We start from the raw sequence: 25,337 nt of genomic DNA, 5'->3' as shown, positions 1-25,337 counted from the left end.
GTATAGCTATTTTTAGTCTACTACATAGGTAGATATTTTTGGTGACGTATTATACAGGTAAGAATGCAAGTATGCAAACGTGTTGCAGTACGACTGTAGATGTGGTCCAGCATTGTTGTACACAGGTACACATATTGGTATTTGGTGCAGTGTTGTTATATGCTAGTAATAAGTCAATAAGTAATTGATGTAAAGCTTTTATATATAAATAATGTTGGTATTTGTTGCAGGCTAGTTTTGCAAAAGCAGTCCCTTTTACTTATTTAGTTATCAATTATACCACTAAATAATTTGATCCCTGAATTGTCAAATGAATTTTAAGTTATGGGGTTGTAATGTAAAGGCCAATGGTCTTATCTAGCAGCTAGTGTTCTGTTAAGAAAATAAAATACATCTTTCTCAAGTGATTTTTTGCGTTGATCAAATTATTTTTTGAATTTTTGAATAACTGTGTAGATGTTTGCAGTCCCCTTCCTGCCTCCTCTGGAACACACTATAGATTTTTAATGCCTCTGGGCCTGTAGCGATGTGGAGAATTTCACCCTCTGATTTCTCTGCAATACTGCTTGCTTTCTGGAATACTTGGAAGCACTACAGTAACTGTCAGTTCTCGGTCAGTTTCCCTTTTAAACTGAGAGATTGAGACTTGCTCAGTTTTTGCCAAAGATTTAATTTTCTTCTGACACCATGTAACCTACAAGAGTAAGATAATAGTCTTTACTTCCTGGCCCCATCACCTGAAGTGAATCGGGGGTACAAAAGCTTGATGCCTCTGTCAAATGACAGGGGTTTATAGTACTTGTTGCATTGGCTACTGATACAGAAAGAGTAATCAGTTTGACTGTATTAGTGGTAAGGTCGTGGTTTCTCCTGCTGATTGCAAAGCACAGACTGTAGTGATTACATGTTCTTTTTCAGTTTGTCTATTTTAGATGGAAGTTTTTGAATACTGCTCTGAAAGGTTGCTTTTCCTCACTAGAAGGCAATTTGTTGTAGTTTCATGTTCATAATGGTTTTGTATATCTCTACTGTGAGTCTCCTTTTTCATTTAGTGTTATTAAATTCATGTTCTGCTGGATTCTGAAGATCTTAGCACCTCTTTTGGTTGAGTCTTTGGCTTTTATTTCTTTAAGTATGCATTTGGGGGCTCAAAGAATTTGACTTTCACTGCTCATTACATTTTTCTTTAAAACAAACAAACGAACAAAAACGGGGTGGGGAGGGGGGCTGGCAGTTATTTTTCCCTCAGGTCCTGCTTCTAGGTTTCCTACAGATTTATTGGTGTTCTCACCATTATTTTTAGTTTGTGAGAGATCTCCTATTTCTCTCTCTCTGATACGTTTAAAATATGCATCTCCTAAAAATCAGCTTTTAAGCCACCATATAGTGCATTGTCAAGTGGCCGCTTGCAATGATATGAGAATGGGGAGTGGTCTGAGATAAATTAAGTGAAGATTTTACATTCTTAAATATCTATTAGCTAGTGGTTTAGGGATGAGAGAGAATTTTTTTTTTAAATAAACGATGTATGGTACAGAAGCAGGCATAACCTTCAACTCTGATGTCTGATGGACTGAGAGGCATAGTTCTTTCACTACTGTAGTTTAAAGCATTTTTGAGCTTTATCTTGTGTGTGTATAATAGAGTTGGGGCACTTTTAAACTCTTCTGCCCAGATTAATCTAGAGAGAATTTTGTCTAGAGATCCCTTTCAACGTGTCTTTGAAAAATTGTGAAGGGATGTTTTAGTGAATATGTAAAATATACCGTGGTTGTGCTTAAAAACTTTCCAAATCTGCCTTAAATAACTTGACTTTAGTATTTCTTTTATTTACTTATTATAATAGGCTATGTTGTAAATACTGAGATAAGATTGTCTAAGGAAATTGGCGAGTTTTTAATTGTGGCCATGCTGTTTAAAATGGGCAACTGTCTATCATCAGTTTCTCCTCATACTAAGATTGTTATTGAATTGCAAGCATTGGCTTGGAGTAGTTGTTAATGAGATAGTCTTCTCTTCTTTTCCTGCTTTTACATGTAGCAAGAATAGAACATTTCTTCTACTCAGGGCCAATTTGTGGGTTTTTTTTTTTTTTGGGGGGTTTTTTTGCGTGTCCATGCCCTGAGCTGTGCTGCTGCTCCAGGGTTCTGCTCTTCCATATTTGTTTTGGAAGCAGCTATGCACTTTCCTCTTCCAGGTCTCTGGAGAACCCTGCTGGAGAAATGCTACGCCCCACCATCTTTTCCACTACAGTTCCTCTCCAGTTATGAGATAACTGTTTTAGTCAGCGTTCTCCTTTAGAGTCTTGCTTCCTATTCCTCCTCACCCAAGAACGGTCTTTCTTGTGTTGACTCCAACTTAGGAGTTTGCAAGTGGGCAGCATTCATAGCAGCCCAGAGATCTTGCCAGCTTCACAAATCCCAATTCCTATTCAAAGCACAGGAGAATACTGTGATGTTGCAAATCTTACTGCATGTTTACTGTTGACTTTTGAAAGAGGATTGCTTTACTTTGAAATGTATAGTTATTTTTGTTTTCTGTTGGTAGAATAAATTCATAGCTGTAAACAATTTCCAAGTTTTCAGCAAGACATGTAGAAATATTGTACAGTGTGACCCTAAGCACCCTGTATTCAGACTGTAAACACTATTGTAGTAATCTTTGAACAAAATATGACTTTGAGTTACCATTTGAAAACTAATAACTCTCTGATTATTAATATTCTTGTGTGATGTATGCACATGGTGTGTATTAAGACTTTTGAATATACACTGGAATTAAAGTGTGTTTAAACTGGGCAACACAAGTATGTAGGTACAGAATTAGGCCAAGGCAGAAAACAAAATTAAACTAGCTAGAGACATAAAAGGTAAAAAGAAAACATTCTACGAATACATTAGCAGCAAGAGGGAAGACCAAGAACAGGGTTTGCCCGTTACTCAGTGAAGTGGGAGGCTGGAGGCAGAAATAATAACAGAAAATGTGGAAATGGCAGAAGTGCTAAATGATTTTTTTGTCAGTTTTCATCAAAAATTTAGTAGCAATTGGACATCTAACTTAATGAATGCCAATGAAAATGAGGTAGTATCATAGACTAAAATAAAGAAAGAACAAGTTAAAATTACTTAGACAATTTTAGGTATTTTCAAGTCACCAGGCCTAATGAAATATATCCTAGAATATTCAGGGAGGTGACTGAGGAGATATCTGAACCATTAGTGATTATCTTCTAAAAGTCATGGAAGATGGGTGAGATTCCAGAGGACTGGAAAAGGGCAAATATAGTGCCAATCTATAAAAAGGGGAATAAGGACAACCCGGGAAATTACAGACCAGTCAGTTTAAGCTCAGTACCTGGAAAGATAATGGAACAAATAATTAAGCAATCAGTTTGCAGAAATGTAGAAGATAATAGGGTGATAAGTAACAGCATGGATTTGTCAAGAACAAATCGTGTCAAACCAACCTAATAGCTTTCTTTAACAGAGTAACAAGCCTCGAGGATGTGGGGAAGCAGTAGATGTGGTATATCTTGACTTTTGTAAGGCTTTTGATACTCTCTCACATGACCATCTGATAAACTAGGGAAATACAACCTAGATGGAGCTACTATAATGTGGATGCATAACTGATTGGAAAACCGTTCTCAGAGGGTAGTTATCAGTGGTTCATAATCGAGCTGGACGGGCATATCAAGTGGGGTTCCGCAGGGATCAGTTCTGGTTCTTGTTCTATTCAATATCTTCATCAGTGATTTAGATAATGGCACAGAGGACAATACCAAGCTGGGAGGAGTGGCAAGTGCTTTGGAGGATAAGATTAAAATTCAAAATGGACTGGACAAATGGTTTGAAGTAAATAGGATGAAATTCAATAAGGACAAATGCAATATATTCCACTTAGGAAGGAACAGTCAGTTGCACACACAAAATGAGAAATGACTGCCTAGAAAGGAGTACTGCAGAAAGGGATCTGAGTGTCATAGTGGTTCATAAGCTAAACATGAGTTAACAGTGTAACACTGTTGCAAAAAAAGCAAACATCATTCTGGGATGTATTAGCAGGAGTGTTGTAAGCAAGACACAAGAAGTAATTATTCCACTCTACTTCACACTGATTAGGCCTCAATTGGAGTACTGTGTCCTATTCTGGGTGCCACATTTCAGGAAAGATGTGGAGAAATAGGAGAAAGTCCAGAGAAGAGCAACAAAAATGATTAAAGGTCTAGAAAACATGACTTATGAGGGAAGATTGAAAAGATTGGGTTTGTTAAGTCTGGAGAAGAGAAGACTGAGGGGACATAACCGTTTCCAGGTACATAAAAAAGTTGTTACAAGGAGGAAGGAGAAAAATTATTCTCTTTAATTTCTCAGGATAGGACAAGAAGCAACAGGCGTAAATTGCAGCAAGGGCGATTGAGTTTAGACATTAGGAAAAACTTCCTGTCAGTGTGGTTAAGCACTGGAATAAATTGCCTAGGGAAGTTGTGAAATCTGCATCATTGGAGATTTATAAGAGCAGGTTAGACAAACACCTATCAGGGATGGTCTAGATAATGCTTAGCCCTCCCTTGAGTGCAGGGGGCTGAACTAGATGACCCCTTGAGGCTTCTTCCAGGCCTCCGATTCTATGAACTATTTCAGGGGGACTGGGTAAACAGGTCTGCTTTCGACAAAGATATGTATATTTGATTATCTGATCAGCCTGGTTTTCAGACAATGAAGATCCATTTTTACATATTAGAGTTTTTAAGCTAACAAATAGGGGGAAAAGAGTATGGAGCTTTCCCCACCACCAGACTCCATGTCACCTTACTCACAGCTTGAATAAACTTTACGTTGTAGGGAGGGGGTAACCCTTAGAAGGACCCATTTTAAAGTTTTACTGGTCTGTAATGACTGGGGCAGCTGAACATGAAGTGACAAGCAACTGAATCAACTGATTTATGCAATACTATTGTATTATAAAAGTGTACAGAGTGAGGTCTTTTCTGAAGTGACACACTGGTGGTTAATATTATTGTGAAATGTGTGGATTAACACTATATGATGAAATATGGATATTTAATGATACTATGCTTTAAAGTCTGTGGCCAAATGGAGAAACAGGTTCCCTCTCAGACAGGAGAGAAAGCAGCTATTTACCTGTCTCCTATGTATATTAAGTATGGTGGAATGAAAACAGTGGAAACTCCATTAATGTACAGGGGAATGGGAAATCCAAAGGAAGGGAAAAACAGCATGAGTTTGTCATTCCCCTTGAAACAAAAGCATTGAACTTTAGAAGATGTAAGCAAAAATAGAAGCCGTCTTTGTCATCTCTCACTAGACAGACATCAGAGGCCAGAGCTCTTGCAAGATGAGAAATATGGATTCTTCAACCATTGAGGGGTTGAAGTCTCTGGAAACTGAATATAGCTGACACTTAAGAAGACAAGGGAAGTCAACGCTTTGTCTTCTGTGGGAGGTCCTGACTGAGGAAATGTCAACCAGGGGTGGAAAGGAGGAAGACTGATGAGGGAAGCCATTTAGAACAAAACCTATAACCTTCTAGATTAAGTTTTAGCTTTTTATGTTGATGTTTTCACTTTTGTTTGTATGTAGCCCTGTCTAGCTTTATTCCTTTAAATTGATATCACTTAACCTATGTCCAGTTGTTAATAAGCTTGGTTCGTTTTCACTATAAACTAGCTCAGTTCTGTGTTTGTAGGGAAGGGTATATTTACCCCAGTTAAGTTAATAAGCTGTGATGTGCTTTTGTGTCTTTAGAGGAACAACTAACCTTATTGTTTCTCTGAACTGTCCTGGAGACAGGACATTGCAGAATACATGGTTTGGGGAAAATTGGGAATGGAATTGTGTTGGGGTCACCCTGCAAGTAGTAACTGAGGCTGGTGGAAGTCGGTGTGAGGCTGCAGACAGGCAGCTAAGGTTAGAGCTGCTGAACCAGGGTGTGACTTGCATGCTGGTAGGCTGACTGTGAGTGGCCCAGCCTGGAAGCTGCAGCAGCAAAGCATTGTAAGGCACTCAAGCTGGTAGGCAGGCTGTGACTCAACTCCTTACTGGTCTGCATTGCACCAAACCTTGTGACACGCAGATTTTCTGGTTTTGATGTATCTGTTTTCATGCCTTTCTTTAAAGGGCTCAGGATATCTTCCGTCAGGCAATGAAATCTCCAAATGTCTTCTTGGAAGTGGTTCCTCCATATAATCGTGAACAATATGAAAAGTCTGTCATTGCTCCCCTTTGTTTGCTCACAAATGATGAAGGAGTTCCAAAAACAAAGGTTCCACCTCCTGTTCTTACGAAACCAACTGTGAAAACACTAGACCTCTCTGGAATGAACAGCCTGGAGACAGATCTGCAGGCAACACTACAACACACTAAGAGCCCCAATCTCCCAAGGTTGGGTAAGAAACCATCTTCGCCATCACTGTCTCCTCTGATGGGCTTCGGCAACAAGAAAAATGCAAAGAGAATAAAGATAGACCTTAAGAAAGGTAAAGGGTAAACAATGAGCAGTGACGTAATGTAACAATTACATGTTCTCTGTATTGGTACCTTAACTTTTAACTGAACTAGTGGCACCGGACCAGCTGAGTGTTTAAACAGTTTAGTTATTAATACTTTAATAAAAGATAACACAGTGTTCCGAATACGTCACTGGGGACTCTTGCCACGTTTTTCCTGCCCTGTTTTGTTTTTACATGCTGGTGTGACGTTGTTGGGGGAGGAAGTTCATATAAGATGATGCCGTTGCATTCTGCACTTAGGAAAAATGAGCAGAACAGGAAAAACAAATACAAAATTTCCATGGCTTTGTAGTTAGAAGATCCAGAGGCCACATAATTTGAAGTGAAGCAGCTGTATAGAGTGTGCGAGGGGGATAGTTTAAAAGAACGATAAAATAGAGCAAGTACATGGGAGCAGCAATTAAATTTGAGAACGTGCAGTGCAGCCCCACAGATTAATTGGAGTGGAGCTTTCAGGCACTTCTCTGTAATTCATGGATTTTGAAGCCAGAAAGGACCGTTATGATCATTTGGTCTGACCCGATAAGTGGTTCATGATAGGTAACATAGGCCAGAGGAGTTCCTGTTATGAATACCTGCATCAAGTCCAGTAGTTAGAGCACATATTTTATAAAGACATCCAGTCTTGATTTTAAAATGTCCAGTGATCGAGAATCTCCCACAACCCTTGATAAATTGTTTCAATGTTTAATTGCTCTCACTGTTACAATCAGCACATTATTTCTAGTCTGAATTTGTCTAGCTCCATCTCCTAGCCATTGGCTCTTGTTATCCCTTCGTTTGTGTAACTGAATAATTCTTTATTCTCCCAGTGTAGATACTTATAGCTGTGATCAGGTCATCCCTTAACTTTCTCTTTGATAAGCTTGAGTATGTCACTGTAAGCAGGGCCGGCTCCAGGCACCAGCTTAGCAAGCAGGTGCTTGAGACCGCCACTCCGGAGCGGGGCGGCATGTTCAGGTATTCAGCGGAGGGTCCCTCACTCCCGCTCGGAGTGAAAGTCCTCCCGCTGAATTGCCGCAGATCGTGATCGCTGCTTTTTTTTGGCTGCTTGGGGTGGCAAAAGCCTTGGAGTCGGCCCTGACTGTAAGGCATGTTTTCTAGTCTCTTAATCAGTCTTTTGACTTTTGTCTGAATTTCCTCCAATTTAACATCCTTTTTTGAAATGTGGATACCACAACTGGACAGAGTGTTCCAGTAGTGGTTGCACTAATGCCCAATACAGAGATAATATTAGCTCCCTATTCCTACTTGATATTCCTCAGTTTATAAATCATGACCCCCTAAGTCCTTTCCAGAATCATTGCTTCGCAGGATCGAGTCCCCATCCTGTAAGTAAGGCCTCTGTTCTTTGTTCCTAGATGGTATGACCTTATATTGGGCTGTATTGAAATTTGCCTTCACTTCCTTTGCTAAGCAGTCCAGATCTATCACCTTCATTATTTACCAGTCCCACACTCTGTGTCATCTGCAAACTTTATCAGTAGTGATTTTATGTTTTCTTTCAGAGCATTGACAAAAATATTAAATAGCTTAGAGACCAGAACCAATCCCTGCAGGACCTTACTGGAAACACACCCTTTTGATGTTGATTCCCTATTTACAATTATATTTCGCTATCAGTATGCTAGTTTTTAATCCATTTAATATGTGCCATGTTATTTTTTTAGTATTCTGTTTTTTTAATCAAAATGTAACGTGATACCAAGCCAAATGCCTTACAGAAGTTTAAGTGTATTTATCAAGCAAACCTATTATCTCATCAAAAAATGATAATAACTTGGTTTGACAAGTTTTATTTTCCATAAACTCATGTTAGTTGGTATTATAAAAACATTAATTCTTTATTATTCAAGTCCCGCATCAGCCATTCTGTTATTTTACTTGGGATTACTGTCAGGCTGGCAGGCCTATAGTTACTCAGGTCATCCTATTTACTCTTTTTAAATATTGGTAAAATGTTAGCTTTTTCTGGTCCACTAGAACATCTCCAGTGTTCCAAGTCTTACTAAACATAAGCAGTTAATGCTCAAGAGAGTTCTTTGGTCAGCTCTTTTAAAACTGCTGATTTAAAGGTGTGTAACTTTGGCTGCTGTTTAACATTCTGTGTAATTATTGTTGGAATGGAAAGTGTTCCATCATCGTATGATAGGAATACATCATCTGGCTTTTTCCTAAGTGCAAAACAGAAATATTTATTTAACACTTCTGTCTTTTCGTTATTATTACTGACAGTTCTACCATTTCCATCCAATAATGGACCAATGTCATTGTTAAGATTTCTTTTATTTGTGATGTTTTCAAAAAAACACAAAACCCTCTTTCTTACTGTGTGGTCTCTCTGCTGGCCATATATTTCTGCTTGTGTCCTTTTGCGTCCCTTATCAATTTTCAACAATTCCTAGCAAATAACTTCTATTTATTGTTATCAGTGCCCCGTTTTTTACATTTATTATTAATGGGGTTGTTTTTGTTCTGTTTATATTGCTGCTTTTTTGCTTCCCTTTTGAACCAGGCTGAGGTTTATTTTTTATTTTTAAACTGTCATAGCCTGCTTTCTCGATTTGTGGCTTTTGGGGCATCGAGTAAAATGTTCTGAAACAGTTCCCAATTATCATTCATATTTTTATTTAAATTTTTCTCCCAGCTGATTTGGTTCATAATTGTTTTCTGCTTTGCAACATTAACTCTATTAAATTCTGTTTACACATAACAAATGTAAGATAGTCATGATCACTTGAATTAAGCTACCACTAATTTTTAGTTCTGTGATATATTCTTCTTTAGCTTTCAATCTGAGGTTCAATATAGAATTCCCGTTATAGCTGCCACACTTTTTGTGTTAGGAAATAGTCAGATATGACTTTTAGAAATTGCAAGGGTGTTCTAATACTGGCAGCATGAGAACTCTAGTATATATCACCCAAATTTGAAATCGCTCATGTTGAGTTTTCACTATATATTACAGATGGGTGCTTAAGGAGACAGTCGTTGTCTTCTCTCTTGATTTGGTGGTCTGGAGCAGACACGCATTAGTACCAGTCTTGTGCTTTAACTGTTAAAACATTGATCCATAAGCATTCAAGATTATTTGCTTCCAAAGTTGGTCAGTGGCTTGGAAATAGGCAATGCCATCATGACACAGAGTGCTGCTACTCATTCCTTTTTGCACACTTGATCCTTCCTTAAATAGGTTATAACCAGAGATGTTGACATTCCAGTCATACAAATTTTTCCACCATGTTTCAATAATATCAACAAGGTTGAATTTATCCTCATAAATGAGCAATTTTAATTGCTCGTTTATTACTCCCACTCCTAGCGTTGGTGTACAGGCAATTAAAATTTTTCTTCTCTTGGTGCCTTGATTAATTTGGTTCGTGGCATCTTGATTTTGCGCTAAATAAATGCTCATTTGTTCGTCCTTCCCTCGCTTCACTCACTCCTTTTGTTGTTAAACATCCTGCTGTTCCCTAGAAGCTTGGTTCGCCTTCTGCTAAAGTGGAGGCTATCCAATCTATACAACCACTCTCTCCATAAGAGATAGGTCAATGTTCCTCACGATTAAAACCTGCTACCTTACACTGCTTAGTCAACAGTTCTCTACCAGAATCTCCTTCTTTCTGTCTTCCTTCACTCTTAGGACAGAAAGGATCTCAAGAAACATCACTTGGACATGGCTCCTTCAGCACTCTTGCAAGTTCTCTGAAGTTGTAACTTGTGAGATATCATGTGAAGCAGTGTCTTTAATGCCAATATGCAGGGCTGGCTTTGATAACCTCAATCTCCCAGACCCTTGCCGATCCGATGAAAACCTAAGTGTGCATAGATTTCTGCTTAAAATAATATCGAGTCATTCCACATTACCAAGACTTAAGTACAGTTTTCCATACCCTTTGAATGGTATAAAGTTATTGTGCTCTTCATCACTGTCACCATATTTCTGCCTTTAATTGAATTTTGAGCATATTTTGGGTAACAATCATGTCATTGATTATAGGCACACAATATAGTGTCAGTCAATCCCCCTTCCTGTATTTGTGCTGCTTTGCCTAGTTTTTTTACCATAATTTTCTTTGCTTTACACCACTATGCGCAAACTATTTTATGAGATGATTTGACTCTAAAGGATTAATATCTAAAGCAGTCCCAAAACTACCTGGGAAAGAGGCATTATATTTAGAGTGAGCCCTCCATGCATATTAACAGCAGGATCTGAACCTCTCTCTTCTGACAGTGGCGAAATACTTACTCTTCTGGTCCTCCATGAAATCATGCTCAATGGCTGAAGCAGCTTTCGTTGAAATCTAATCTAAATGCTTGCTCTTGATACTTTGTTTTTAAATTTTACTGTCCCGTTATTTTAATGAATATCATTTTCTTGTTGAAATTTACAATGAGCCTTCTCTATCTGCACGCTAGGTCCTGAAGGACTTGGTTTCACTGTGGTTACCAGAGACTCTTCAATCCATGGCCCTGGTCCTATTTTTGTGAAGAATATTTTGCCAAAAGGGGCAGCAGTCAAAGATGGTCGTTTGCAGTCAGGAGACCGAATACTGGAGGTTAGCAGAACTGGGAATATCAAACATCCGTTCCTTTCTCACCACTAAAGATTGTTTATTGACTTTTAAAATATATGTTTTATATATATTCGTATTTTCTATAATTACTAGTGACCAGCATAGCATGGCATGTTCCTAATTTAAACTCCATATTTCCCCATATTGTATGTTGTTGGGTTTTTTTAAAAGTACCATGCTTTCATACTGCTTGTTGACTTAAATATACAGTTCAGAATCAGGTGCCTATGAAAATAGTCTTGCAAGGCATTCAAATAAGGGAGAGCTGATAAAATGGCTGCCTGATTTTGAAAATAGATACATCAATTGAAATAATATTCAAGAATCTGTGTATTCATTGTGAATGTTTTTCTAATGCATATTTTAAATCAGTTGCATTGTATTTTCTCGGTTTTAAATGTTCATACTTGTATGACTTATGAACTCATTATCTGTGGGGTTATTTTTACTTGCTAACCTCAAAGAGCACTAATGTAAACAATATTACTTACTTCTTGTTTAGTGGTTTTCATTTTCAAAGAGCTTTTCAAACTGATTAATCTTTACAAAACCCCTGCCAGGTAGGTATTATAAATCCCCATTAACAGATGGTGAAAACTAGCAAAGAGGATAAGTGATTTGTGCAGGCCTGAGAGGAAACTTGCTGTGGCAACCAAATTAAGAGCTTGGGTGCATGGCTCTGCAGCGCAGATTACGGGGGTGTGAATTTCATCACGCACTGAAGTGTTGCTCTGTAACTGCCCTATATAAACCTTGCTAGCATGAACTCACAGGTGTCTAATTTGCAATAATGTAGTCCCAGAAGACTACCTCAATGCAAGCTAGGTACTTTGTATTTCCCGCTAGTAGGGTCTACACAGGGCAGTCACAGCTCAACACTTCAGTGTGTGCTGCAACTCACGGTCCTGTGGTCTGTGCTACGGATCATGCAGACAACCCTTAAAACTCAACATTTCTTGGTTCTCAGACCACTGAACTACACCTCTCCCAGTTTAGAAAATCAAAGACAGCACTTGTTAGTCAGAGTTATTGTTTGTTTGTTTGTTTCCTAATTACGTCCTTTAGGTGAATGGCAGAGATGTCACTGGCAGGACCCAAGAAGAACTAGTGGCTATGTTGAGAAGCACTAAGCAAGGGGAGACTGTCTCTCTGATCGTGGCTCGGCAGGAGGAAGCCTTTCTGCCTCGAGAGCTGGTAATGTTCTTTCTGCTATGCCAAATCAGACTAGTTCTCTTTGTTTAAAAATTGACCTAAGAAATACAAGTAAACTGCCGCTGGATGAGAAGCCAGTGAAGGGCTATTATTTAAGGCTGGTCTTGGAGAAGTATTTATATTTAATTTTACCCATTATTTAATGCAGTTCTTTGGAATTTGATTTTCATCCCAGAAGTGACATCATAGGCATAATTCACAAGGGAATACTGTAAATGAATTATGCAAGGATGAGATTGAGCATGCCTGAAAATAAAGTACTCTTTTTTTTATGCTTAGGGTTTTGTTTTAAGTTTGAGTGTATATAGACTCATAGACTCATAGACTCTAGGACTGGAAGGGACCTCGAGAGGTCATCGAGTCCAGTCCCCTGCCCTCATGGCAGGACCAAATACTGTCTAGACCATCCCTGATAGACATTTATCTAACCTACTCTTAAATATCTCCAGAGATGGAGATTCCACAACTTCCCTAGGCAATCTATTCCAGTGTTTAACTACCCTGACAGTTAGGAACTTTTTCCTAATGTCCAACCTAAATCTCCCTTGCTGCAGTTTAAGCCCATTGCTTCTTGTTCTATCATTGGAGGCTAAGGTGAACAAGTTTTCTCCCTCCTCCTGATGACACCCTTTTAGATACCTGAAAACTGCTATCATGTCCCCTCTCAGTCTTCTCTTTTCCAAACTAAACAAACCCAATTCCTTCAGCCTTCCTTGATAGGTCATGTTCTCAAGACCTTTAATCATTCTTGTTGCTCTTCTCTGGACCCTCTCCAATTTCTCCACATCTTTCTTGAAATGCGGTGCCCAGAACTGGACACAATACTCCAGTTGAGGCCTAACCAGCGCAGAGTAAAGCGGAAGAATGACTTCTCGTGTCTTGTTTACAACACACCTGTTAATGCATCCCAGAATCACGTTTGCTTTTTTTGCAACAGTATCACACTGTTGACTCATATTAAGCTTGTGGTCCACTACGACCCCTAGATCTCTTTCTGCCATACTCCTTCCTAGACAGTCTCTTCCCATTCTGTATGTGTGAAACTGATTGTTCCTTCCTAAGTGGAGCACTTTGCATTTATCTTTATTGAACTTCATCCTGTTTACCTCAGACCATTTCTCCAACTTGTCCAGATCATTTTGAATTTTGACCCTGTCCTCCAAAGCAGTTGCAATCCCTCCCAGTTTGGTATCGTCCACAAACTTAATAAGCGTACTTTCTATGCCAACATCTAAATCGTTGATGAAGATATTGAACAGAACCGGTCCCAAAACAGAACCCTGCGGAACCCCACTTGTTATACCTTTCCAGCAGGATTGGGAGCCATTAACAACTACTCTCTGAGTACGGTTATCCAGCCAGTTATGCACCCACCTTATAGTAGCCCCATCTAAATTGTACTTTCCTAGCTTATCTATAAGAATATCATGCGAGACTGTATCAAATGCCTTACTGAAGTCTAGATATATCACATCCACCGCTTCTCCCTTATCCACAAGGCTCGTTATCCTATCAAAGAATGTTATCAGATTAGTTTGACACGATTTGTTCTTTACAAATCCATGCTGGCTATTCCCTATCACCTTACCACCTTCCAAGTGTTTGCAGATGATTTCTTTGATTACCTGCTCCATTATCTTCCCTGGCACAGAAGTTAAACTAACTGGTCTGTAGTTTCCTGGGTTGTTTTTATTTCCCTTTTTATAGATGGGCACTATATTTGCCCCCTTCCAGTCTTCTGGAATCTCCCCCGTCTCCCATGATTTCCCAAAGATAATAGCTAGAGGCTCAGATACCTCTTCTATTAACTCCTTGAGTATTCTAGGATGCATTTCATCAGGCCCTGGTGACTTGCAGGCATCTAACTTTTCTAAGTGATATTTAACTTGCTCTTTCCTTATTTTCTCTTCTAAATCTACCCTCTTCCCGTAAGCATTCACTATACTAGACATTCCTTCAGACTTCTCAGTGAAGACCGAAACAAAGAAGTCATTAAGCATCTCTGCCATTTCCAAATCTCCCGTTACTGTTACCCCCTCCTCATTGAGCAGTGGGCCTACCCTGTCCTTCGTCTTCCTCTTGCTTCTAATGTATTGATAAAAAGTCTTCTTGTTTCCCTTTATTCCCATAGCTAGTTTGAGTTCATTTTGTGCCTTTGCTTTTCTAATCTTGCCTCTGCATTCCTGTGTTATTTGCCTATATTCATCCTTCGTGATCTGACCTAGTTTCCATTTTTTATATGACGCCTTTTTATTTTGTAGGTCACGCAAGATCTCAAGGGTAAGCCAAGGTGGTCTTTTGCCACATTTTCTATCTTTCCTAACCATCGGAATAACTTGCTTTTGGGCCCTTAATAGCATCCCTTTGAAAAACTGCCAACTTTCCTCAGTTGTTTTTCCGCTCAGTCTTAATTCCCATGGGACCTTGCCTATCAGCTCTCTGAGCTTACCAAAATCCGCCTTCCTGAAATCCATTGTCTCTATTCTGCTGTACTCCCTTCTACCCTTCCTTAGAATTGCAAATTCTATGATTTCATGATCACTTTCACCCAAGCTTCCTTCTACTTTCAAATTCTCAACAAGTTCCTCCCTATTTGTTAAAATCAAGTCTAGAACAGCTTCCCCCCAGTAGCTTTTTCAACTTTCTGAAACAAAAAGTTGTCTGCAATGCAGTCCAGGAACTTATTGGATAGTCTGTGCCCCGCGGTGTTATTGTCCCAACATATATCTGGATAGTTGAAGTCCCCCATCACCACCAAATCTTGGGCTTTGGATGATTTTGTTAGTTGTTTGAAAAAAGCCTCATCCACCTCTTCTGCCTGATTAGGTGGCCTGTAGTAGACTCCCAGCACGACATCACCTGTGTTTTTTACCCCGTTTAGCCTAACCCAGAGACTCTCCACCCTTCCGTCTCCTATGTCCATCTCCACCTCAGTCCAAGTGTGTACATTTTTAATATATAAGGCAACACCTCCTCCCTTTTTCCCCTGTCTATCCTTCCTGAGCAAACTATACCCATCCACACCAACATTCCAGTCGTGTGTATTATCCCACCAAGTTTCAGTAATGCCAATAATGTCATAGTTGTATTTATTTATTAGCACTTCCAGTTCTTCCTGCTTATTACCCATACTTCTTGCATTTGTATAAAGGCATCTAAGATACTGGTTTGATTTTGCCTCCCAGCTTTGCCCTGACCCTCCTTCCTCTCTGCCATTATAGCCCGTGCTCCCTCCTGTTTCCATCCCATCTCCCAGGTCTTGTTCCCCACTTACCTGTGGGCTTTGCTCACCTGTCCCCGTCGAACCTAGTTTAAAGCCCTCCTTACCAGGTTAGCCAGTCTGTGCGCAAATAAGGCCTTTCCCCTCTTCGAAAGGTGAACGCCATCTGTTCCTAGCAGTCCTTCCTCAAGTAGCATCCCGTGGTCGAGGAAGCCAAAGCCCTCCTGGCGACACCATCTTCGCAGCCAGGCATTCACCTCCACGATGCATCTGTCTCTGCCCGGACCCCTACCTTCAACAGGAAGAATCGAAGAGAATACCACCTGCGCTCCAAACTCCTTAACCCGTACTCCCAGAGCCCTGTAGTCACTCTTGATCTGCTCAGCGTCACACCTCGCAGTATCATTTGTGCCCACATGGATGAGTAGCATGGGATAGTAGTCAGAAGGCCGGATAATCCTCGACAAAGCCTCTGTAACATCTCGGATACGGGCCCCTGGCAGGCAGCATACCTCCCGGGATGAACGGTCAGGGCGACAGATGGGTGTCTCCGTCCCCCTCAGCAGAGAGTCTCCAACCACCACTACCCTACGTTTCTTATCAGTGGTGGCAGCAGACCTCCCAGCCTTAGGGGTACGAGGCTTCACCCCCTTAACTGTTGGGGGTGATTTCTTCTCTCCTGTATATTTTACCACAACAGGAGGGTTTGCAGCAGCAGTGGAGCACTGCCCACTGCTAGAAGTAATCAGCTGGCTGGGTACACCCTGAGCCTCCTCCTCCACTGGTGTGTCAGGTACACCCTGAGGCATCTCCTCTTCCACTGGAGTGTCAGTAGTCCTGTCAACTGGGACAGCACCATCAGCTATCTCCACATGGATACTGTCCAGGAATTGCTCATGGACATGGATGTTCCTCAGCCTGGCCACCTCCTCCTGTAGCTCTCCCACCTGTTGCCTGAGAGATTCCACCAGTAGGCACCTTTCACATTGGATGCCACCCCCAGCCTGGATATCAGTAAGTGGAAATTGCAAATTACAGTTTTTGCAAGCCCACACCAGAATCTGGGTAAAAGCATCCATGCTTTGGTGCTCTGTCTGGCTACAGGCGCAGGTGGAGGAGACAGAAGCAGTGCTGGCACAGGTGTTGCGGGTCCTCCTCACCATTGTATGCCTCCCTCTGTCAAACTCTCAAATTCCCGTCTACAGCTCTCTGTCCACTCCTCTTTGCCCACAGATGCTGTATGTGCTCCTCCTTCACCTGGAGAACTCCCTTGCAAAACTCCCTGTTAGCAGCTCCTGTTCGCTAAGCTCCCTGGTCGCTTGTGCGCAGCTTTATAAAGCCCTGGCCTGAGTGAATGCCCCGCCCACTGGTTAAGGCTCAGCCAATTACCAGAGGCTTCTAGCTTTCAAACCTTCCTAGTAGCTCCACCTCCAACTGCCAGCTACAGCACACGGTCCTTCAAACAAACCACACAGACTGACAAACACAAGCTCAGCACACAGCAAGTAACCCCCAAACACACACACAAACCCAAACACTGCAGACAGTCACTTACCCCACAGATGCTGTATGTGCTCCTCCTTCACCTGGAGAACTCCCTTGCAAAACTCCCTGTTAGCAGCTCCTGTTCGCTATATGGTGAATTTCATTGCTTGTGAAAGTAATGGACTAACGACACTGGTTGCTGACAGGCTCTGAAGCTTGCCTACACAATACTGACAGTGCCGTTGTTCAGTACTGGCATCTCCTAAATTGGGAATACCAATTGTGGCAAATTGTGTGGCGGTTATATGTGCTGAAGGGAAAATTCTATATTAGGTCTCAGGGCTGATAGGGGAGAACCTTGCCTTCTTGGCAAATGTTCTGTGTGAGCTGTTCTTAAGCTGTTTAACAGATTTCACATTAATTTACTAAGCCAGTGTACTACTGTCAAATAGAGCAGTGCTTTGGGAAACCTTGAATGTGAAACCATATTCCTTTCCACCTTAAATATTCAGAGGAGGAGTCCATTAATGTAGAGATACATACTTGTTTCCTCTCAAAGAAGGCCATCTCTTTTCCCTTATCTCAACTGATGCATATACTTGTCTTTCCAGTGAGAGCGCTGCAGGATAAAGGAAGGACAGCACTTCCTGCCTTTGTCTCATTCTGTTTTCTCTGAAGAAAACAAATGGCCTTTCTTGTTTTCTTACTTGAAGAACTTGCCTTCTCCTTTTGTCAGGACTTCACTTTTCCCCCTGTTAGCACCATCTCCTTTTGCAATCCACTTTGGTATGTTTTCTCATACTTTTCCTCTTGTTTCCTTGTTATCACTTAATCCTTGTTGAGCAAAGTGTATGTGTTGCCTGCGCCACTATCGGAAGCCCTGGAGTAGGTTAGTTGCTGTGATGTGACCCTCTGTCTTTCTGCAGCTACTAGCCACTGCTTCCTGTACATGTACTCCTGATCCAGAGCCAAAATGAAGTGTGCTGAGCTAATCTATTTTTGTTTTAATTTTCCTTTTTGCTTGAGCAATTATGTAAGGGGAAAAATTAGTGATGGAATGCTATCAAATCCATCCCAGGTTTATTAAAGAGATAACATTGCTAATTAGTGGTTCCCAGAGCTGCCAACCATGCTGACCTTGGTGAAGCCCTATTTAGAAAGATCCTGAGCTCTAAATTCACTGTATGTATGGGCTATGGGCATGAAGGCGAGAATTTCTAAATAAATGTACAAACCTGTCCATCATATTTAGGATCAGAACTCAAATATAATTCTCCTTCTTCCTCTCCCCAGTTTTTTAAACAATAAAGATAAAGGGAAAAAAACCAAACAGTTGTGTTATGTAAGTTAGAAAATACCATTGCTTGAGAAGTGTATGGGTTTTTTAGTGTGCCATTCTTTTTATTTTTTTTAACCATTTCCGTGTCTATATCTTTCCCACCTAGTGTTATGTGTTCTGCTTTGCTGCTGTATGTCAGATTTTCCTGGAAATCACAGCAATCTCTGGTGGGTAAAAGAGGCTGTAGAGATTTCTAATGTATTTATAATTTCTATCTGCCAAGCTTGCTAGTCAATTCTAGACCCTAAAGCAAGGATTAGCTATATTTCACAAGTTACTCCTTACTGGCAAGATTGAGACCCAAAAGGTAGCCACATTTATCCTTCACTTAAATTACTTTCTCTATGAGAATGATGCACAGATGGCCCTCAGAGCAATAGTGATGACATGTGAATTCTAATACAGTACTATAGTCCTTGTAAACCCTTTGACTTACCATATAACGTATTTTAATACCTGAAATTTGTATTGGATGCTTTTAAGGAACATGTCCTTCTAATTTAGAAACGTTTCAGTAATATTTGCTTGGTAACTTGCTATAGAAATATGGCTTACAATAATGCTTGGCTACCAGATGTTCAGATTAATGCAATGTTTGATCGAAGTCATATGGCATCTGAAAATAGTCTCAGCGGAGATTTAAAAGGAATCAAAACTACTTGATGTGCCTCTTTTGTTTGTTTTTAATTTTGAGATTGAATTAGAGTAATTCTCTGCCACTAACAATACATTTTTGGTGGCAGAGGATTAGAAGAGAAGAAAGAATTAGAGGATTAGAAGAGGAGGTGAAGAAAACAGAAACAAAATAACTTAGAATGTTTGTTTTTAGGAGGAGAGTAGATGGTTAATCCAATATTTGCTAAGGATGATTTTAGCTACAGGCTGAGACCCTGTGTACTGCATGTAGAATATGACCCAAAAGTTTGTGATGTTAGTGGTTTTAACAATAGGGTAAAAGCTGCTACGGCATACCGGTTCTACATTTGAGCAGTGCTCTGAATATATGAGTTCACTTCAAGTTGTTGTTGGTGATCTCAAAATATCTGAATTGTTTGGCAACCTTGCTGTTGAAAGGTCCAATTCAAACACTCTGTGTCCTCATGGCAGACTGTGTCTTTCACAGTCTCCAAGGCATGGTGCAAAACACCTTTATTTTGTTTATCATTCCATTGTTATTTGAACATATTGGCTGCTTCAAGCACTAGTCTTGATAGAAATGAGTAAAATAACCCAGGGTGACTTTCTGGTACCTGCCCCCTAACAGTAGTAGAGTTTGTTATAAGGTAAGGTAATAGGGATGGTAAAACAAAGCCTCTCTTTAGGAAGGTTTGCCCTCAGTAACATTTCAACTGTATTAGATTGCATAGGAGCACTGTTTGAGGGTATTGCCATTCTGATCTTATGCTGATAATTTGCTATCAAATATAAAAATTAGATATTGAGAGCAGTAAACCTTTATCCTTAGTGTCTCTTGCTGCTGGTGTAGGTGAGGGGATGTTGTAAAAAGAGGATATTATTGGATTGCAGAGGATTGGGATTTAGTTATACTAACCCTGTCAAAGTTAACATGGAGAGCTGTATGATTACATTGATCGTCCATTATAAACATTAAATAAAACCTAAAGCATGCTCCTTGAGTTATTGTCATTACTCAGAAAGAGAATAAGGGGCTCTTATGAGATTTTCTTATTGAAGCAGATGAGGAAAGTAGAATTTGGGCCAACCACAGACTGTCCAGTTAGCCAAAAGGCACTAGGAATTCCTGCCACTTGTTAAACTGCCTAGGGAGGTTGCAGAATCTCCATCTCTGGAGATATTTAAGAGTAGGTTAGATAAATGGCTATCAGGGATGGTCTTGGCAGTATTTAGTCCTGCCATGAGGGCAGGGGACTGGACTCGATGACCTCTCAAGGTCCCTTCCAGCCCTACAATCTATGAATCTATGTAATAGCTGAGTAAGGAGCTGGTTACAAACTCAGGATGATCTTGAATTGCTTAATTATCCTCGACTACAGACTAGCCTGTGATTAGTGCATACTATAGATGCATTTTGGATTTAAGCTATGCAGTACTGTGTAAATTTTCTAAAATGTTTAAAGATTAGAGAAAAAATGACTCACTGATCAGGGATGGATTATCCAGCTATTATCAAAATAAATAAAACATACATCAAACTGAGGCTACCTTCCTATTTCTGAAAATATACACAGAGTTTTGATCATGTATTTATCTCTCTCTCTCTTCTCTCATTTTCCCCAGGAAAAAATGTGTGATCTTAAGGTGGCACTCTTTTTAAAATGATTTAAAGATCATTTTTATTTTTCTCCAAGTTGGTAAAATACAAAGCCACTTAAATTAGAATCAGCTAAAGCTTAACCCTTCTATGGTATGGCGCTGTTCATTCTCGGGGCAGTGGCTTTTAAAAATGTTCTTGTTATTTTTAATGAGTGTTCAAGCTACAGGATGTGTATGCACAGAGGCAGAGAAGTGCCCTTCCACCAAACTTGTCACAAATCATAAAGCATTGAAAAGGTTAATATGTATTTTTATGTATTTTAAGCCTTGGCGTGCACATTACTGTAAGCTTTGTATCTCTGTTGTTTTAAAGATGGTTTTGAATAACCAAGTCTAGTTGTGATCATTATTTGTCTTGTTGCCACACACATTTTTCCCCTGAGGGAGAAACTAAACAAAGCAAAGCAACAAAAAAAAACAAAAAACCCTTGTCACTAGTGTTTTTATAACAAATACTATAGGAGAAGAACCTGTGTAATGTGAACTGTTGATCTTTAAATCTAGAATTCTCTCTTTTTACGTATTTATTATACAGTATGGAAGGAAGCACGGTTAGTGGCAAGTTCAGTTATGCTTTTTCTTCCACTCACTCTTTTGCGATTAACTTTTATGTTTTAGCTTTTTTTCTAATTAATTCTTTGCACTACCTGGAATTCTTCACCTAATGGAAGATTTCTTGCTTGTCTGAAATGTTGTCCTTTTTATTTTAAGTATTCTAAGCTTGATTTCTTTATTGTTTCTTACCTGTTAATCTGCAGGAAAGACTGCACCAAATTTCAGTGCAGTCTTAACCATTGTTGTACCTTCAATTGTTTGTACTCACAATTTCAATAATTTATATGTTTAAAATCCCTGATTAGTAGATTAAATTAGGAATTCCTCTCATATATAAGCAGCAAAGAGTCCTATGGCACCTATACAAGTATCCTAAATTATGGTTAAAATAAATTCAGTCACCTCAGCACTTAACTGTTCTTTCTCAAAAATGAAGTCTAGCTTTTGAAAATCTGGCCCATGAGACACATCAAATTTTAATGCTTTTAAAGAATATATAATACAATTTCTATATGAATATTTTCGTACCTTATATAAATACAGGGGAGAAAATCTTAAATGTATATAGAATCTTTCATTCCAAGGTGCTTTATAGACTATATACATATCAAAATCACATCTCCCTCAAGAATTTCTTGTGCAGAGTCTTGTTTTTGGAGTTGTGGGCACCACTAATCTGGAACAATCTAAAAAGTATTGACAGAGAGGACCATGCACGTGCATCTTTGTACATTAGAACGTTTTGCAAAGGGTTTAGTAGTCAACGTTTAAACTCTGCAGTTTATATGAACTAAGTGTATAGTTACCTCAGTATTTGCAGTATTAGCTATACTTACTATAGGTAACAGCTAGAGTAATAGAAATAGTGTACTGAGGCAGTGTTATTTAGTTATCTTGTTCATTATCTAAAATGACTATCACGTTTTTATGCAGGGGATCATAGCATGAAGTGTGGCGAGCTGGTCTTGGTATCATCTACCTGTTTATTTCTGCTGCCTCTGGTTTTTTTTTTTTTTCCTCCTTAGCTTAGAATAATTTGTTTGAGTTGTTTAGTTTTTTTGTTAAGACTATTTTTGTTGAGTGAGTGTTATTTTTGCACCATTTTGCGGTACTAGAGTGAGGTTTTGCCAGTGCTGTTGTGTATCAGTCTAGCTCCCATTAAAACAAAGAATTTTAGTTTGTTCCCAGCCTTTCTCCAGGAGGGTCAGCAATATCTGTGTTGAGAGCTGCAGAGGGGCTGACTTCATTTGGAACTGGCATTGCTTTGGACCCAAATCCTTTGAAGGTGTTTAAGGATGGCTGTCTTGGATTTTGATTCAGGATAGTCTGTCTGTTTCCAAACACTTATGAAAAATCCCTTGAAGATCTCCAGATAATATCAGCATATTTGGCATCATATATACCAGAAAGCTCTGAAGTCTTAGTTGTCATCACACTTGAATCCATGAAATTAGAAACCAGAAAGACGTATGAATAGGAGTGGAGACACTATAACATATGGCTCTCAACAGAAAATTTAGGCTTTTTATGCCTCAACTCCCAGCTATCTGGGCTACAATATTTATTTGCTGTAAAATCAAGATTTGTTTTGGTCATTACTTAAATCCATTTGGCAGCTATAGTGGGTTACTATCTGAAAGCATCATCAGATCTGATTTATCTACCCATCAGAAATGATGATCATGGTCCCTTCTGGCCCTAAGATCTATGAATGTATCTATGAAAAAGTTCTTCCAGGACAGTGATTTTCAAACTTTTTTTCTGGGGACCCTGTTGGCGTGTGGGAGGGGCTGAGGGCTGGGGCAGAGGGTTGGGGTGCGGGGATGAGGGCTGTGGGGTGGTGCTGGAAATGAGGGGTTCAGGGTATGGGAGGTGGCTCTGGGCTGTGGCAGGGGGTCAGGGCTCTGGGCTGGGGGTTCAAGCTCGGGGTGGGGCCAGGCATTAGGGGCTTGGGATACAGGGTGGGGGCTCTGGGTTTTGGAGGAGGCTCAGGGCTGGGGCAGGGGGTTGGGGCACGAGCTTACCTCGGGTGGCTCCCGGTCAGCGGCACAGCAAGGGTGCTAAGGCAGGTTTCCTGCCTGTCCTGGCACTGCGGACTGCGCTGTGTCACGGAAGGGGCCAGCAACAGGTCTGGCTCCTAGGCGGAAGTGCGCAAGTGGCTCCGTGTGGCTCTTGCCCGCAGGCACACCCCACCCCACCCCACCCCCAGCTCCCATTGGTCTTACATTTCACGACCCAGTACTGGGTCGCAACCTGCAGTTGAAAACCACTGTTCTAGGATATGACTTCTTATTGTGAACCTCTCTGGGATTTGAAGTGTGTAGACAAAACTAGCCAAAGGATGTTCTCTTTACCATCCCTACTTTAAAACTGTAGCTATTAAGTCAGTTAGAAAAATTAATAAGATTTGTATGTGGCTGACCATCTACTAACAGTGTTCCATAGAGCCTGGGTAATATCTCAGTGCTGTGCTAAACTCTTCTTGAAGGTAGTGTGCAAATTTAGGTCCTGATTCAGCAAGGTCCTCAACCATATGCCTGCCTTAAAGTATGTTCGATGTTAGTGGGGTTACTTGCATGAGTAAATGCCTGGCTGAAATGGGGCTTTAGTCTTAACTAGTTAATGAACCTCTCAGTCTACTTCTCAGAGTCTCATAACTTACAGAAGGAAGCGAGGCTGGATAGTTAGGTGTTAAGAGTGCAGCAAAGCACTGAGCTATTATTATGACAAAACTCTTTCACAAAGGGAGACCATTTTCTCTCATAAAAATTGCCATGAGAGTTTGAGTATACAAAAGAAGTTGGAGTTTTTTTGAAGTCTCTGATGGAGTCTCACGTGGTAAAATGTGAAATGCAATTTATCATCCTTGGAAGATTAAAGTGCTGAGTCTGATTCTGTCAGTATTCAAAGCTGTGGTTCCAAGGCATCTAGGTATTTCAAACTAAACCCTTTCTATCCAATGTGACATGGACTTGCAGTGCAGTACATTAATGTGCAAAATATCCAAGCACAAAATAACACTCACCTCTGTCCTTTTAACAGGAGGTACCATTAATGACTATTTTTATCACAGTATGGTAGGTAGATAAATGCAAATATAATGCTTCCGTAAAAGTGTGGTAAGGGTTATATGCAACAGTGACTTCAGTTATTTACCTCATTGTGACATTACATCAAACCATTACCTTGGAGCATTGTTTTCAGAAGCATTATAGTATATCTATATGTGTGTTTAAACTGTGTCGAAGTTCTTACTGGAAAGAAGGTAAAGAATGGTGTAAACAATTCAGCATGTTATTTCAAACCTTTCTGTCAAATAATAGTCAATGTTCAGAGATTGCTCTTTAACCTGGAGGGTTTCTTGCAGAAAATAGTAGAGAAAGCATGTAAATGTCTTATTTCCTTCATAAGCCTTTGAAAATAATCCTCATGGGTACATTGCCTCTCACTCTGAGCTCTGAATGGCACTCAAGGGACTTGGCATCTCTTATCAGAACTGAGCAGCCAGGCAAGGGGCAGCCAGCACATTGAGAGGCCATGATAGTGTGCTGGTCAAGGGCATCAGTCAGGTAGTGAAAGGCCTCTTGTTGTGTTAAACAAATGCTATTTCCTTCCTGGCTTCAGTGAGAACTGGGTTTTTTGTAAGCTTCTCTTTTGGCAAAAGAACAATGGGGATAAATAAGGCAGCCCTTCCAGTCGGGGAGATGTGCATTAGATTATCATAAATCCACAGATGATAAGTGCAGTGGTCAATGAGAACAGACGTTCTTAGATTAAATGAGAGGTTTAATTGAAAGTGTTGTCTCAGGAGATAGAGGATTGAGCATGATATTTAGTAGATACCATGGACCGTATTGAAAAGAAATAACACAATGAAAAGTGCTTATTTTTAAAACCTTCCAGTTCTGTTTCTGTTGTAGGTAGAAGACAGTTTCTACTGTAGACAGTAGGGAAGATTGAAGATGAATTTTGACTGTGGCCTGTAGGTGTGGAAAGATATTAGAAGTATATAAGTAGATATTATGCTGTTTGAAGGATTACATATAGCTTTTTAATTAACAAGTCAGAGATTTGTATCACAGATGCGCTTATTAAAGCTTAGTAAAAACCAGTGGTGAC

General features: G+C 40.0%; 1 protein-coding gene across 4 annotated transcripts in view; it reads left to right on the top strand.

Moving 5' to 3' along the window:
* The window catches only part of PARD3B (par-3 family cell polarity regulator beta), a 683,847-nt gene that overhangs the window by 342,626 nt on the left and 315,884 nt on the right, over positions 1-25,337 (top strand). For all 4 annotated transcript variants that reach the window (XM_050969567.1, XM_050969566.1, XM_050969565.1 and 1 more), the window contains 3 exons: positions 6,141-6,499; positions 10,955-11,094; positions 12,178-12,306. In XM_050969567.1, the coding sequence (XP_050825524.1) occupies positions 6,141-6,499; positions 10,955-11,094; positions 12,178-12,306 (628 nt within the window). The remainder of the gene's footprint in view (positions 1-6,140; positions 6,500-10,954; positions 11,095-12,177; positions 12,307-25,337) is intronic.

Source organism: Gopherus flavomarginatus, chromosome 10 (assembly GCF_025201925.1).
Source record: "Gopherus flavomarginatus isolate rGopFla2 chromosome 10, rGopFla2.mat.asm, whole genome shotgun sequence".
Taxonomy (NCBI): domain Eukaryota; kingdom Metazoa; phylum Chordata; order Testudines; family Testudinidae; genus Gopherus; species Gopherus flavomarginatus.
Note: the sequence above shows the minus strand (reverse complement) of the source record. Positions and strands in the feature narration are given on the sequence as shown.